This window comes from Ranitomeya variabilis, chromosome 7, assembly GCF_051348905.1.
Source record: "Ranitomeya variabilis isolate aRanVar5 chromosome 7, aRanVar5.hap1, whole genome shotgun sequence".
Taxonomy (NCBI): Eukaryota; Metazoa; Chordata; class Amphibia; order Anura; family Dendrobatidae; genus Ranitomeya; species Ranitomeya variabilis.
The window spans coordinates 214776887-214794211 of NC_135238.1; the positions used below are offsets into that span (position 1 = coordinate 214776887).

A 17325-nucleotide genomic window follows, 5' to 3' on the forward strand; every position below is an offset into this window, starting at 1 on the left:
ATCCAAATGTTGCAGCTGCACTGGTATAAACCCCCACCGTCAGGTCAGTACATGTGGTAGGGGCCTGCACTAATAGGGGTCCCAAACTCAACTGTGGGGTGCCACCTTCCGGCTACCCAACAGTCATTGCATGGGATCTATGGAGTTTTCATTATAAAGTTATTGTGATCCATAAAGATTGGTAACAGGGTGCAAACCCGGCTCCCAGCATGGTGCCCAACATTTCATATACGTTTAAGGGCACATGCCCAAATTAGTATTTTTGTTCTCTTTCGGCTAGGGTCACATCTGAGAGAATGGGGTTGATTATGCAAATCAGACTCTGATCATAGTGTGAGCTGATTCTCTTGGAAGTGGAGAAGATGGAGAAAACAAATTCTCCATTTTGTCAATCCATGAAAATCAGACCGCACTCGAATGTCATCCGAGTGCAGTCCGATGGTTTCCACAGACTCGCTGACTTGCATGGCTGAGTGCGATTCGAATATTGTATTCAACTCGGACATCCTTAAATTTTTTTTTTCCTAGATCCTAGGAAACAATCGGACATGTGCACGGCCCCATAGAATAATATTGGTCCAAGTGTGATCTGATTTTTTGTTGGATTGCACTGATAATATGGCCATGAAACGTGCCCTTCCCCCGTATTTATATCATGGACCTGAAGGAATGCATAAAAATCGTATTATTCTCCTATTGCAAGTCTGTGCCGGTGAGGAAGAACACCATCCTTCCACAGGTGCAGGTACATGGACATACCAGGGATTTTAGGGTCTCTGACCATTTTTCTGAATTTCAAATTCTTTGCATCCGATATATGGGTACAACCGATTCCAGGTTCTTTGTTTGGTGGCACAATGCGCAGAATATAAAATAATTACTTTTAGGCACCGCTTTTTCTTTGAGCAAATTGACAAGGCAAATTCCAAATTCACTTTTGGCAAATGCAAGAGAACGGAGACACGTATTCATTCATGCATGTTTGGGTAATGCTTGGCGCTGTTATTTAGGCAGTCCTATCTGCACACCATTACATTATAATGGCCTGTTAAACGGTTAAAAAGGCAAAATCTACATGACTGATAGGACTGAAAGCAATCTGATATTCTGGCTTGTCCTTTATGGCTCACGGTTTACTCTGCCCTCCAGGATTTTAACTTCCTGTTCCTTATGGATGCATAAGGAAGCAAGTTCCAAAAAGTTGGTAGAACTATGTAACAGTCCCCCCTTGTCTGGCTGGAGAGCGGCTTCAGGGCTCCCGTTCAGCTGAACAGTACGGTATTATACACTCACTGTCACTACCACATGAGGTTTCGGTGCCAATAAAAAAAGCCCTGAGCAATGTACCAAAATAGTGTTTATTATACATAGGAAATGTGACGGAAACCGGAAGACTCAACAGAAAACCAGACTGAACCGACCACAGGAGGAATGTGGGAAAACCGGACTTGTGCTGAGCCTGTGGCGCCGGGCAGGTGGAGCGCCATATTGATAAAGCCACGTTCAGAACCAGGAGCTGGCATTGAGTTTTTCATATATTTTTTGTTTGGTATTTTTCATGCTTTTCAGGGTCAAAAACACAAAAAAATTACCTTAAGTTCTTTTAACCTCTTAAGGACCAGGGGTATTTTCATTTTTTGCATTTCCATTTCTTTCCTCTTCTTCTTCTCAGAGCCATAACTTTAAGGGCTTGTTTTTCGCGGGGCGAGTTTTACTTTTAAACGACACCATTTCTTTTACCATATCGTGTACTGAAAAATGGGAAAAAAAATTATTTGGGGTCTTTTTTTAATCACGCTCACTAAATGCCAAAACTGACCTGCCATTATGATTCTCCAGGTCATTACGAGTTTGTAGATACCAAACATGTCTAGGTTCTTTTTTATCTAAGTGGTGGAAAAAAAAATCAAAATTTTATAAAAAAAAAATATGCAGCCATTTTCCGATTCCAATAGCATTTCCATTTTTCAAGATCTGGGTCTGGATGAGGGCTTATTTTTTGCGCGCCAAGCTGATGTTTTTATTTATACCATTTGGTGTAGATAGGATCTTTTGATCGCCCGTTATTGCATTTTATAGCAATGTTGCAGCGACCAAAAAAAGTAATTCTGACGGTTTTAATTTTTTTTCTCGTTACGCCGTTTACCAATCGGATTAATTATTTTTATATCGTGATAAGATCAGCTGTCATGTGCTGGAAAAAGATGCGGGCTGATCGCCAGAGACAGCACCAAAGAGGGGGAGGCAACCTATGACGGACATAGCACGTCATAGGTCATTAAGGGGTTAAGAGAATCTGACAGCTGATGATTTGAATCAGAGCTCGGCTCCATTACTGCAGCGAGCAAGTCGCACAAAAAAATCCAACCGGTTACAACTTTTTCCAACTTTCTTGTTGCAAACGTGTTATTCTGAGAGTCACAATGCCGCCGAATTCGATGTGTGGCTTCTCTGTATGTGACACAGTGTGCTATGAGGATTCTTCTGTGGTGGCACTGGCAGCATGACCGCAATTATCTGATTTGCACACATGTGGCCACTTGCAGACTAGACGTGTACAGCCTCACTCAATGCAAGTGTGTTCAGCGAGGCTGGACACGTCTAGTTGGAATGTGTCATACCGGAGAATCCTCATAGCATGCACATAGACTGACTGCCGACTTGTACCCCAAGACTGGACAACCCCTTCCAGCTTAAAGACCCCTGAACTTGAAGTTACTCTTTCAGCTGGCAGTGTTCAAAGCTTTTTTTGGCTGGCACCAGTGGTGTAACTTGAGGCCTACAGGCCCCAATGCAAGATCTTAACTTTCCCAGGTCTTTCAGTATTGATCTTCTCTTCTTATATGGCACAAAGGACCTTTCAGACTCTCTAGGCTCTAGGGTGCGAATGCAATGCAACCCCGGCTGCACCCACTGTAGTTATACCCCTGGCTGCCAATGAGTCACTGGGGTGTCTGAGGCTGGTCTTTATGGGGGCATTTGTCTGATTTTCATATTAGGTTATTTACAGCCACTGCTAAACAGCACAAGAAAAAAATCCCCTGTGACTAATTACAAAGAGAAACCACGTTGTTTTCCATTATTCCCAACAACAAAAGAGGTCACTTTAACACTTAAGGTTCCATGATGAATATATCTGTAGTCATTGAGTGGGTCGGGGTTGTTGGATGGGACTAAGGTGCTGAGCACGCACCGCACAAGACAGGTGCCGGTTACATAACCAACATCTGCCATCAACAGGATTTATCCCCCGTACATTCCTAAACCAAGAATCTGCAAAAACCCTAGTCCATGCCCTCATCATCTCCCACCTCGACTACTGTAACCTCCTGCTCTGTGGCCTCCCCTCGAGCACTCTCGCACCCCTCCAATCTATTCTAAACTCTGCTGCCCGACTAATCCACCTGTCCCCCCGCTATTCCCCGGCCTCTCCCTTCTGTCAATCCCTTCACTGGCTCCCCATTACCCAGAGACTCCAGTACAAAAGCCTAACCATGACATACAAAGCCATCCACAACCTGTCTCCTCCATACATCTGTGACCCCGTCTCCCGGTACTTACCTACACGCAACCTCCGATCCTCACAAGATCTCCTTCTCTACTCCCCTCTTATCTCCTCTTCCCACAATCGCATACAAGATTTCTCTCGCGTATCACCCCTACTCTGGAACCCTCTACCACAACACATCAGACTCTCGCCTACCATCGAAACCTTCAAAAAGAACCTGAAGACCCACCTCTTCCAACAAGCCTACAACCTGCAGTAACCACCGATCAACCAAACCGCTGCATGACCAGCTCTATCCTCACCTACTGTATCCTCACCCATCCCTTGTAGATTGTGAGCCTTCGCGGGCAGGGTCCTCTCTCCTCCTGTACCAGTTATGACTTGTATTGTTCAAGATTATTGTACTTGTTTTTATTATGTATACCCCTCCCCACATGTAAAGCGCCATGGAATAAATGGCGCTATAATAATAAATAATAATAATAATGTATTTGTTTCACAGTTTCTTATTTTGCAGCATATATACATATATATATATATATGACATAGAGAAAAATTAATAATCCTGTACATTTTCCTAAAGAGTACCTCCCTCCACTAAGCTCTGAGCCATTTACATGACACCAGGCTTATGTGATTGTATACAGTATACCGTATTGTTTCCATTTTGTATCATCTTTGCATATTTTTTTAGAAACACTTCCTTCCTTTCAGGATTAAATATATAAAATTTAACAGCTCTGTTCCTTTTGCTCTGTAAACCACACCGTTGAAGCCATATGCTATCTGTTACAGGTGTTCAATCGGCCTGTATAAACGATTGGTGGTGGCAGCTAGTATTTGTTTTTGTTATTGTGGAGTATTCGAAGATCGTATCAGGATATATATATATATATATATATATATATATATATATATATATATTGTGAGATAGCGCTACCTGAGTGTGTTGGGGGACACTCGCTTTTCAATGGGATTAAAGCACTCAGGCAAGGTTTCTCCACATAAACAGTCTATCCGGTTTATTAAACATCATAAACCGCACCACGAACAGTTCATTGTTTACATCAACGGAACGCATTAACCCATACCTCCCAACTTTACAGGAACGGAAAGAGGGACAACCAAGCCCCGCCCATCCTCATAACCCCACCCCTGGCCACACCCATCCCACACTCCACCTACTTCAATTAATGTGAACAACTGGAGGCGATGAGGGCATGCTGGAGGTCACAGTGGGGGGGGGCAGTAGCAGTACTAGTAGAGGCAATGGGGCACAGCGGCGGGTTCTGCTGGAGGTGATGCTTAGAGGGGTAAGGTATTACTATTGCCACCCCAAAACGCTAAATACGGCAGCAATGCTTACCGCAAAGCAATCATGATGCGGTAATAAGTATGCTGCCGACACCCCTCCCCATTACTCACCTCTCCGCCGCCTCCAGAATCTTCCACCGCACTTTGCTTACTGCACGGGCTGCCCGCCACCAAGACCTCCGGAAATGATCAGGAGTGATGCAGCAGCATGACCAGACAATAGATCAGTGATGGGCAACCTTTTGAGCTCGGTGTGTCAAAATTCGCCAAAAAACCGAGCATAACTTGGGTGGTGTGTCACCTTGATAAAAAAACAATTTTGCGACATGTATAGTTTAAATAACAAATATGTATAATTAGAATTAACTTACCTGCTTAGTGACTTCTTTGTTCATCTGTCAGTTGGTTTCTTTTGTTGGTCTTGCTATTATTTAACTTGTGTGGGGTGCCGTGAACTAAGATAAGTGAGGGGGAGGGGGAATTCTTCCAGTGATGGCGAACCTGTGGCACTCCAGCTGTTGCAAAACTACAATTCCCATCATGTCTTTACAGCCAAAGCCTTTGCTTTGAATGGCCAGCCATGATGGGAATTGTAGTTTTGCAACAGCTGGAGTGCCACAGGTTCGCCATCACTGATGCCTCCCTCTCACTTATCTCAGTAATGGCCAATGACACCCCACAGTTCACTGGATGATGGTTGCTGTAGTAGTCACAGGGCCTGAGTCCAGACAGCTATCACAGGGCCTGAGTCCAGACAGCAATCAATCACAGGGCCTGAGTCCAGACAGCAATCACAGGGCCTGAGTCCAGACAGCAATCACAGGGCCTGAGTCCAGACAGCAATCACAGGGCCTGAGTCCAGACAGCAATCACAGGGCCTGAGTCCAGACAGCAATCACAGGGCCTGAGTCCAGACAGCTATCACAGGGCCTGAGTCCAGACAGCTATCACAGGGCCTGAGTCCAGACAGCTATCACAGGGCCTGAGTCCAGACAGCAATCACAGGGCCTGAGTCCAGACAGCAATCACAGGGCCTGAGTCCAGACAGCTATCACAGGGCCTGAGTCTAGACAGCTATCACAGGGCCTGAGTCCAGACAGCAATCACAGGGCCTGAGTCCAGACAGCTATCACAGGGCCTGTCCAGACAGCAATCACAGGGCCTGAGTCCAGACAGCTATCACAGGGCCTGAGTCCAGACAGCTATCACAGGGCCTGAGTCCAGACAGCTATCACAGGGCCTGAGTCCAGACAGCTATCACAGGGCCTGAGTCCAGACAGCAATCACAGGGCCTGAGTCCAGACAGCTATCACAGGGCCTGAGTCCAGACAGCAATCACAGGGCCTGAGTCCAGACAGCTATCACAGGGCCTGAGTCCAGACAGCTATCACAGGGCCTGAGTCCAGACAGCAATCACAGGGCCTGAGTCCAGACAGCAATCACAGGGCCTGAGTCCAGACAGCAATCACAGGGCCTGAGTCCAGACAGCAATCTCCTCAGGCCTCAGAAGTGCAGCCTGGGACTTCTGGTCGGCGCAGCAGGGAGCAGCGCAATGTCGCCCAAACAACACAGATCCGACGCAGAGGCCTGGGACTTCCGGGAGCTGCGCCTAGCCTACCGGAAGTCCCAGGCCTAGACGCTCTGCACCGGAGCTCTGTTGTTTGGACCCACAGACCTCCTGCATGGCATCCGATCCGATAAAAAATCGGATCGGATGCCATTGTTTAGTATTCCGATACCGCAAGTATCGGGTATCGGCCGATATTTGCTGTATCGGAATTCCGATACCGAGATCCGATACTTTTGTGGTATCGGGTATCGGTATCGAAACAACATTAATGTGTGTAAAATAAAGAATTAAAATAAAAAATATTGCTATACTCACCTGTCCGACGCAGCCTGGACGTCCGCGAGGGAACCGGCAGCGTTGTTTGCTTAAAAATCACGGTTTTCCTTCCTTACTTGAAGTCCCGGCTTGTGATTGGTTGCGTGCCGCCCATGTGACCGAGACGCGACCAATCACAGCAAGCCGTGACGTAATTTTAGGTCCTTCAGGATTTTAAAATTACGTTCCGGCGTTGTGATTGGTTGCGTGCGGTCACATGGGCGACGCAACCAATCACAACGCCGGAACGTAATTTTAAAATCCTGAAGGACCTAAAATTACGTCACGGCTTGCTGTGATTGGTCGCGTCTCGGTCACATGGGCGGCACGCAACCAATCACAAGCCGGGACTTTAAGGAAGGAAAACCGCGATTTTTAAGCAAACAACGCTGCCGGTTCCCTCGCGGACGTCCAGGCTGCGTCGGACAGGTGAGTATAGCAATATTTTTTATTTTAATTCTTTATTTTACATATTAATATGGTTCCCAGGGCCTGAAGGAGAGTTTCCTCTCCTTCAGACCCTGGGAAAGAAGCAATTTCTATGGGGCCGCGGCCGGCGGCCGGCGTGTCACTGAAAATGACTACGCGTGTCAGCACTGACACGCGTGTCATAGGTTCGCCATCACTGCAATAGATCATGCCGGCCGCTTACGTCACTCCTTCCTGACCCCGCCCGGAGTGCGGGAGTCCTAATCGGGCTCTCTCTACGTCCCGGAAGTGGGCGGGGCTTCACCGGCGGCCGCAAATTCGGGATTTTAAATGCCCGAAGCGGGACAGCGGGACCCCGGTGCCAAAGCGGGACTGTCACGCTGAAATCGGGACGGTTGGGAGGTATGCATTAACCACCGACAGTCTGTTCCAATGGCAGGTACTTCTCTGCCCGTAACCCCCTTTATCTGGAGGAGTTCTGGCTCAACACACTGACTCCTGTCAGTCCTGGTTCCCAGGGGAAAGCTGCCTCACTGGTGTCACCGTCCTTGTGACCAGGGCACTTCAGATAGTCCAGACCCGCAGTAGGAACTGTAGCTTCCCCAACACAGTAGTCCCAGGCTCTGCAGATACGGCCTCTTCGTGCGCTATTCAGGAAGTCCAGTCCCAGGCACTTCCAACAAACAGACCTTCAGTCCATGGTCTCACCATGTGCTTCCAGGAATCCAGTCCACTCCAGGACATTCCAGCATACTGACCATTCAGTCCACAGCCTCAGCAGGTGCTTCCAGGAATCCAGTCCACTCCAGGACATTCCAACACACAGGCCATGCACTCTGAACCTTGTGACTAAACCCTGGTCACATTATGTACCTGTAACCACCCCCATAGGTGGGAGGTGTGTGTGGTTAGCCAGTCCCGCCCAGCTCACCAGCTAACCCTGCAAGCCTCCCTTTATAAACTATACAAATACTTGTGGGACTACAGGTCCCAGAACAACAGTACTACAGGCTTACAGCACAAACTCCCTCTGTGACACATACCGGCCATTTACAATCATGTCGGACACTGTTTCATTATCACTACTACAGATATGCCTTCATGCGTATCCTGAGGAGCACATACAGCGCCCCCTGTCTGTAACATGGATCACTGCATCACTATATATAGATATATATATATATATATATTTCACTAGTTGGAATCGGAAGAGTATATACCATACACTCACTGTGAGTTCCGTAATAACTGGCCAAGTAGTGGAAGAAGCCGCAGCTGCCTCCATCACTCATCTGTCAATTGTGCCATTGTCCTTACGATTGGAGGCAGCGGAGTTGCATCCCCTGACAAACTGGTGACAACGGTGGGATCTGGGTGACTTCACCTGCAGTTATTTGTGAATAAACTGGTGGCAGAGGTGGGATGTGTGACCCCTCCTTCCCTCCTTGATGTGTATCCTTGACAAACTGGTGGCAGCGGTGGCATTTGTTTAACCCCCCCCCCCATGCATATTCCTGACAAACTGGTGGCAGTGGCAGGATCTGCTCGACTCCCACTGCTGTTACCTGTGAAAAAGCTGGTGGCAGCAGTGGGATTTGTGTGACCCCCACCAAACTCCCCCGATGTGTATCCCTGATAAACTGGTGGCAGCGGTGGGATCTGCGTAACTTCCCTTGCTGTTATCTTTGACAGACTGGTAGCAGCGGTTGTTCCACAAGGTCTCCCTTGTCATCCGTGACACTATATAAAAGGATAGTAAAAGAAATGGTGTCATTCAAAGCTACAACTCCTTCGACACAAAAAATAGACACTTTAGATGGTTGTGTTGATGAAAAAAAAAAGTTATAGCCCCTTGAAGAAATCGAATGAAAAATGACCTAGCCATGAGGAGTTTAAGGGCATGTCTTAGCTGAGAGCTTGTAGCTAGTTTATCATTTTCATTCTAAAGTTTAAAGCTCTTATAATAAATTAATCTGATAATATTTATTACTAGAAATATCTAAGGGATTTTCAAAGAAATAGAAACCGACTCCAGCCTCGGAAGAAAACGCCCCAGGAGATCCGAGCAGCAAACGAGTCTGGAATATTCACATAGTAACTGATGACGCGTTTCTGTAACCAATCAGAAAAATCCCTCTGACTCCCAGGCTGTCAGGGTCGAGTAAGTGGAGCGGGCGGGGACTCGCAGTGGATTTGCACGGTGCGGGGTGTTGTCTGTTGTTGTGAGCGGTGCGGTCGGGTGGGTTTATTATGGGAGCCGGGCGGCTGCCGGTGCTGCTGCGGTGCCTGGCGCTGCTGACAGTGTGGACCCGGCCGGTGCCAGCCTCTGCCTCGTCTCCACACAGAGGTAACATTATACCCGCTGCTGGGAACTTATGTGCTGGGCTCCTTCTTTTCACTTTCTGTTTGCAGGTTGCATTGTCTTCCTCCTGGAAGCTGCAGGCTCATATGTGTAGATGTAGCAGAGTGGAGTTTGTCATTTGCCATACACGAGTTGTTTTTACATGGGGCTGCAGTTTAATTCTCTTATTTTGGAAAGAGTTGGCCCAGTGCAGCAGCCCCAGGGATGACCTGACACATCCAGCACTGCTACATCTCATTTACGTATAGCCAGTCTAGGAGAAAAAGAGTGTTTTATTACATGGATTGAAGATTATCTGGGATGGGAAGGGTTAATGGAGGGATAAAGAAAGTTGCTGCTTTATATGAAGCTTCGGTACCTTTTTTTTTTTAAAGTTTTTTTGTTGTCAAATAATTGACAAATTTGTGTCGCGCCGTTACGACAGCGATGGACATCCCCCCCCCCCCAATCCCAATCTGTAGCCCTCTGCTACCTTGAAACCTTTCAGAAGCCTATGTGGTACAGCTGAGTCATGCCTCCGACCAAAATAATGCCGCCCAATGGTGAGGATGGCCCCACCGCCCAATGGTGAGGATGGCCCCACCGCCCAATGGTGAGGATGGCCCCACCGCCCAATGGTGAGGATGGCCCCACCGCCCAATGGTGAGGATGGCCCCACCGCCCAATGGTGAGGATGGCCCCACCGCCCAATGGTGAGGATGGCCCCACCGCCCAATGGTGAGGATGGCCCCACCGCCCAATGGTGAGGATGGCCCCACCGCCCAATGGTGAGGATGGCCCCACCGCCCAATGGTGAGGATGGCCCCACCGCCCCTGTGCACTGTGTGTGTGTACGGAGGACAGTCACATCCTAAAGGACAGAAATCGGGCTCCATTTGGACACATCAGTGGTGACACTGTCTCCCCCCCCCCCCCCCCTCCCGATGGATCATTATGGGATCGGCCTCCGCTCTCTTATGTTATTTGTTTGTTTATTTTAGAATGAAAGAAAATGTTTTGTCTGCAAAATTTTTATTTTTTGTAAAGTTATTAAAAAAAAGAGACTCCCATAATAATCAGTAAGGCCCCTCTGCATCACTTATTATAGGAGCTGGCAAACAGAAATGTGACCAAGGGCCTTTATCACAAATTCCAGACCATAGGAATGACTTGTGTTCTGTACAGTCATACCGTATAATGAATGTTATTCCAATTGTCTGGAATTTCCAATAATCCAGACACATTATTGTGTGTTTATAAATAGAGTAAACCTCTCGCCAATAATTCAGAACCTCTGATCATTTAGAATGTTGCAATAACAGATATACTATAGACCTATAGACAGCCGTACTGTACAAAGTCAAGCACTGACGGACACAGTCAGAAAAGGGCCCCTGTGTAAGAACAATAGATGGGCCCTTTGCAGCCAAAGATCTCCTAAAGATTTAAAATTGCGCCTGATTTGGAGGTAGAAATGGGCCCTTTACCTCTTCGGTCCCTGTGCGGTTGCACCAATGATATGTCCGCCCCTGAAGTCCGGTATCTGTCATTGCCGTGGGCTGAGTTATCGGAGGTTCTGGACCATTGGACTGATATTTACAAAGTTTGCATTCCAAACTGCCCAGATTATTGGAAGTTCCGGACAGTTGGAATGACATACGAACATACAGGAGCATATATTCCCCATGGGGGACGTGACTATGATGCCTGGAGTATTTATGGCGCTATAGAAGTAAAGTGCAGGTAAAAATCTATATTTATATTTTATTCACTTATATAGCGCCATTATATTCCACAGTGCTGTACAGACATCACTGTCCCCGTTGGGGCTCACAGTCTAAATTCCTTATCTGTATCTCTTTGGAGTGTGGGAGAAAACCCATGAAAACTCCTTGCAGATGTTGTCCTTGGTGGGATTTGTATCCAGGACCCCAGTGCTGTGCTAACCACTGAGCCGCTGTGCTAACCACTGAGCCACTGTGCTAACCACTGAGCCACTGTGCTGCACTGTGGAGAACACAAATGTTGGCGTATTAGCTGACAGTGGCTTTGGGGTTGGTTCTGGCACAAACCGTGCAGGGGGCTTCCATTTCTAGAATTTGCCGCCCCCACGTCCATGGGAAGAAGTTGTATATGGTGGCGCGATCTCTTCTCCCCTTATGACACAGACACACTCACATGCCACCTAAAACATGGTGAAGACAGCGGGTTCACACACCCATGCCACCTCCTTACTGGCCAAGGATTCCTGTCCAGACTTGCCTCCTGCTGTCAGGATACACGGAGGAAGCTGTAAATGCAGTGACGTTCTGCGTATAGTCTCTATAAATGTACTGGGCACGATGAAGTGACATATTTACCATTGCTGCAGATCATAAACATTAATAACTCTTTCAGAAAAGCATTAGTATTATGTACGCAAATATCTAACCACATAAATAAATCAATAACTACTAAACTGAAGGCGTGAAGCTGTCTCCTCCAGCAGAAGAAAAACAGCAGTGAAAAAAATCTGTTTATAAATTTCTGCAAATTTGATGGAAAGAAGATAGAAAATATGTAACATCCTAACACTTGCATTCTGCCGAGCCATCTTCTTCATTAATCTGAATTGTGTCATTCCTACTTTTGCAAATATATGAATAAACTAACAACTGGGTGTTACCATTCCCATTGTCATTGGGTTGTTGTACACAATCTCACTATGATGAAATAGTAACATGTATTTCCAGGAGGGATAACAGAGGAACAGGGCACAGTCAGGTCAAAAGTGGATCCAGAATTGTTATAGAGAGCGGAAGTAATTACTCAAACATCATTTCAGGAGAGTGGACAGTTCATCTTCAAAGAGAATTTCTAATAATGCTGTTCTTTTAATATTGGGTTATCTATCCATGTTGCTAAGATTCATGACGTTTGCATTGAGCATTAACATTTGTTTACATGCATTGATTAACCCCTAAGTGACAGAGCCAATTTTTACAATGCTGACCACTGACACTTTAAGGTTATAGCTCTGGAACGTTTCAACGTATCCCATTGATTCTGAGTTTTTTTTGTTTGTTTTTTCATGACATATTGACTTCATGTTAGTGGTAAAATTTATTTGATATAACTTGCGTTTATTTATGAAAAAAACACAGAAATTTGGCAAAAATTTAGAAAATTTAGCAATTTTTAAACTTTTTAATTTTCGTGTCCCTAAATCAGAGAGATGTGTCACACAAAATAGGTAATAAATGACATTTCCCACATGTCTACTTTACATCAGCACAATTTTGGAAACATAATTTTTTTTTTTTTTAAGTTAGGATGTTATAAGTGTTAAAAGTTGATCAGTGACTTAAAAAACTGGTTGTGTAAATTTTGTTGGAAAAATTGTTTTTTTTTTAGGGACCACCTCACGTTTGAAGTGACTTTGAAGGGTCAATATGACAGAAAACACACAAAAGTGACATTATTCTAAAAACTGCACCCCTCAAGGTGCGCAAAACCACATTCAAGACGTTTAATTAACCCTTCAGGTGCTTCACGAGAATTAAAGCAATGTGGAAGAAGGAAAAAATGAACATTTAACTTTTTTCACAAAAAATTTACTTTAGACCCAAACTTTTCTATTTTCACAAGGGTAGCAGGAGAAAATAGACCACAAAACTTGTTGTGTAGTTTCTCCTGAGTACATCGATACCCCATATGTGGGGGAAATCCACTGTTTGGGCGCATGGTAGGACTCAGAAGGGAGGGAGCGCCATTTGACTTTTTGAATGCAAAATTGGCTGGAATTGATGGCGGGCACCATGTTGCGTTTGGAGACCCGCTGATGTGCCTAAACAGTGGAAACCCCCCAATTATAACTCCAACACACCCCTAATCCTAACTGCAAAGAATGGAAAAAATGTCAATTTTTTTTAATTTTATTATTTTTATCTAATAAAGGGGGATTTGATTTAATATTTTTTTTTTTATTTTGATCACTGTGATAGACCCTATCACAGTGATCAAAATGAACCAATAGGAAAAATCTCCTATTGCAGATCTCAGCAGGCTCACTGCGCATGCGCCCTCCATTTTCTTCCCGGAAGATGACGTGGAGGGCTGGGAGACGGAGCAGGAAGATCCGTGGATAGCGGAGGTATAGGGGGCTCGGGAGACTCCATTTCTCTCTCCTCTGGTATGCTAGATCGTATCAGAGGAGAGAGAAATGAATGGAAAATCTGACTTTTTTTTGTGATCACCGTTATTCACTGAATAATGGAGATCATGTGACAGGGGACTGTAAAAACTGACCTGAATCATGTCCTCTGGGGTCTCAGCTACCCACGGAGATTTTCCAATGCTGAGGGGCCGTTAAAAAGCATCGCTAAGAAATAAGGCCCCTTAACTGCCACCATTAAAAGGCATATCGGCGGTCGTTAAAGGGGTTAAATGGGTTTTCCAGGCTTGGGACTGAAGGCTGCAGTCACTCTGTGTGACCACAGGCTTTAGAATCCTCACAGTGCATGTTGTCAGGATTCTCCGGGAGCGGGCGTTCATGTGACTGCCAGTATGAGATTTGCATACTTCCGGCCACATGCCAACTAGACGTGTCCAGCCTTGCTCAATTCACTCATATAGAGCAAAGCCCTGAACATCTAGTTGGCATGAGACCACATGTATGCCAATCACAGATTTATAGGCATGTGCCTGCTCCCGACACTGGGGAATCCTGATAGCATGTATTGTGAGGATTCACAAGTCTGCAGTTGACCTTCAAGCCTGGACGACCCCTGTAAGAATGGAAAAATCCATCCAAACTTCTCTGCATGACCTTTCATACCATCAGTTTATTTTATTTCAATCCTTTTCTTGAACTTTGATTAGACTTTAGTAAAACTTATATTTTCATTGCTGTAATTTTACTTGTACCTTGACCTTAAAGGAAAATTCCAATCAATCCAGATAAGTCTCAGTTTCTGATTTCTTATTCTTTTGCATGTTTGTCACGCTTTATATTTCAGATCACCAAACAAATTTAAATATTAGACAAAGATAACACAATTAACACAAAATGCAGTTTATAAATGAAGGTCTTTATTATTAAGGGAAAAATAAATCCAAACCTACATGGCGCTGTATGAAAAAGTGATTGCCCCCCCTAAACATAACTGGTTGGGCCGCCCTTAGCAGCAACAACTGCAATCAAGCGTTTGCGATCACTGGCAATGAGTCTTTTACAACGCTCCGGAGGATTTTTTGCCACTCATCTTTGCAGAATTGTTGTAATTCAGCCACATTGGAGGGTTTCTGAGCATGAATCGCCTTTTTAAGGTCATGCCACAGTATCTCAGTTGGATAAAGGTCAGGACTTTGACTAGGCCACTCCAAGTTCTTAATTTTGATTTTCTTAAGCCATTCAGAGGTGGACTAGCTGGTGTGTTTTGGATCATTGTCCTACTACATAACCCAAGTGCGCTTCAGCTTGAAGTCACAAACAGATGGCCGGACATTCTCCTTCAGAATATTTTGGCAGACAGAATTAATGGTTTCATTTACCACAACAAGTCTTCCAGGTCCTGAAGCAGCAAAACAGCTCCAGACCATCACACTACCACCATATTTTACTGTTGGTATGATGTTCCTTTTCTGAAATGCTGTGTTACTTCTACACCAGACGTAATGGGACATACACCTTCCAAAACGTTCAACTTTTGTCTCGTCAAGCCACACAATTCCCCCAAAAGTCTTGGGGATCATCAAGATGTTTTCTGGAAAAACTGAGACTAGCTTTTTTGTTTATTGCTCAGCAGTGATTTTTGGCTTGGAACTCTGCCATGCAGGAAATTTTTGCCACGAACACTGACCTTAACTGAGAGAAGTGAGACCTGCAGTTCTTTGGATGTAGTTGTGGGGTCTTTTGTGTCTATTGTGACCCCTTGGATGAGTTTTCACTGCATTCTAGGTGTAATTTTCATCGGCCGGCCACTCCTGAGAAGGTTCACCATGGTGCTATGTTTCTGCCATTTGGGTATAATGGCTCTCGCTGTGGTTCACTGGAGTCACAGGCCTTTAGAAATGGCTTCATAACCTTTTCCAGACTGGTTGGTCATAATTACTTTTTCTCATTTGTTCCGGGGGGGGGAGGGGGGTAATATATATATATATTATATATATATATATATACACTCACTGGCCACTTTATTAGGTACACCTGTCCAACTTCTTGTTGACACTTAATTTCTAATCAGCCAATCACATGGCGGCAACTCAGTGCATTTAGGCATGTAGACATGGTCAAGACAATCTCCTGCAGTTCAAACCGAGCATCAGTATGGGGAAGAAAGGTGATTTGAGTGCCTTTGAACGTGGCATGGTTGTTGGTGCCAGAAGGGCTGGTCTGAGTATTTCAGAAACTGCTGATCTACTGGGATTTTCACGCACAACCATCTCTAGGGTTTACAGAGAATGGTCCGAAAAAGAAAAAAAAATCCAGTGAGCGGCAGTTCTGTGGGCGGAAATGCCTTGTTGATGCCAGAGGTCAGAGGAGAATGGGCAGACTGGTTCGAGCTGATAGAAAGGCAACAGTGACTCAAATCGCCACCCGTTACAACCAAGGTAGGCCTAAGAGCATCTCTGAACGCACAGTGCGTCGAACTTTGAGGCAGATGGGCTACAGCAGCAGAAGACCACACCGGGTACCACTCCTTTCAGCTAAGAACAGGAAACTGAGGCTACAATTTGCACAAGCTCATCGAAATTGGACAGTAGAAGATTGGAAAAACGTTGCTTGGTCTGATGAGTCTCGATTTCTGCTGCGACATTCGGATGGTAGGGTCAGAATTTGGCGTAAACAACATGAAAGCATGGATCCATCCTGCCTTGTATGGAGCATCTTTGGGATGTGCAGCCGACAAATCTGCGGCAACTGTGTGATGCCATCATGTCAATATGGACCAAAATCTCTGAGGAATGCTTCCAGCACCTTGTTGAATCTATGCCACGAAGAATTGAGGCAGTTCTGAAGGCAAAAGGGGTCCAACCCGTTACTAGCATGGTGTACCTAATAAAGTGGCCGGTGAGTGTGTGTGTGTGTATATATATATATATATATATATATATATATATTTTTTTTTTTTTTTTTTTTTTGCGGCAGACTGTGCCCGTCGTTGATTGGTACTGTGCCCGTCGCTGATTGGTCGAGGCCTGGCGGCCTCGACCAATCAGAGACGCGGGATTTCCATTATGACATCATCATCGCCATGCTGTGCCCGTCTCTGAGAGACGCGGGATTTCCAGGACAGACAGACAGACAGAAAGACAGACAGACAGACAGAAAGATAGACAGACGGAAAACCCCTTTTTTTTTTGGTCTACTTCACTTTGTCAGGCAGATCCTACTTAAGTGATTTCTTGATTGAGAACAGGTGTGGCAGTAATCAGGCCTGGGTATGGCTAGGAAATTTGAACTCTGCTTTCCAAAGATGTGATAAACCACAGTTAATTTTATGTTTTAAGGCCGGGCAATCACTTTTTCACACAGGGCCATGTAGGTTTGGATTTTTTTTTCCCTTTTTAATAAAGACCTTCATTTTATAAACTGCATTTTGTGTTTAGTTGTGTTTTATCTTCGTCTAATATTTTTATGTTTTGTTTGGTGATCTGAAACATTTAAGTGTGGCATACATGCAAAAGAATAGGAAATCAGGAAGGGGGCTTTTCATACAACTGTATACAGTAACCTATATAATCCCCTAACAGTTCTCTCCAGTCTGTGCTTACTTTTTGCAGCCATGGAGTGATGGCCATGCTCGTTTGGTCACTGCAGCCAGTCAGCGGTCTGAGCCGTCATGCACACATGTATGGCATGTGACA

At 45.3% G+C, this 17325-nt stretch overlaps 1 protein-coding gene across 1 annotated transcript in view; it reads left to right on the forward strand.

The window, feature by feature from the left end:
• Window positions 1-9299: 9299 nt before the first annotated feature.
• The window catches only part of LY75 (lymphocyte antigen 75), an 87437-nt gene continuing 79411 nt past the window's right edge, over window positions 9300-17325 (forward strand). Inside the window, exon 1 of the mRNA XM_077272862.1 lies at window positions 9300-9483. Within this exon, the coding sequence (XP_077128977.1) occupies window positions 9387-9483 (97 nt within the window). The 5' untranslated portion in view covers window positions 9300-9386. The remainder of the gene's footprint in view (window positions 9484-17325) is intronic.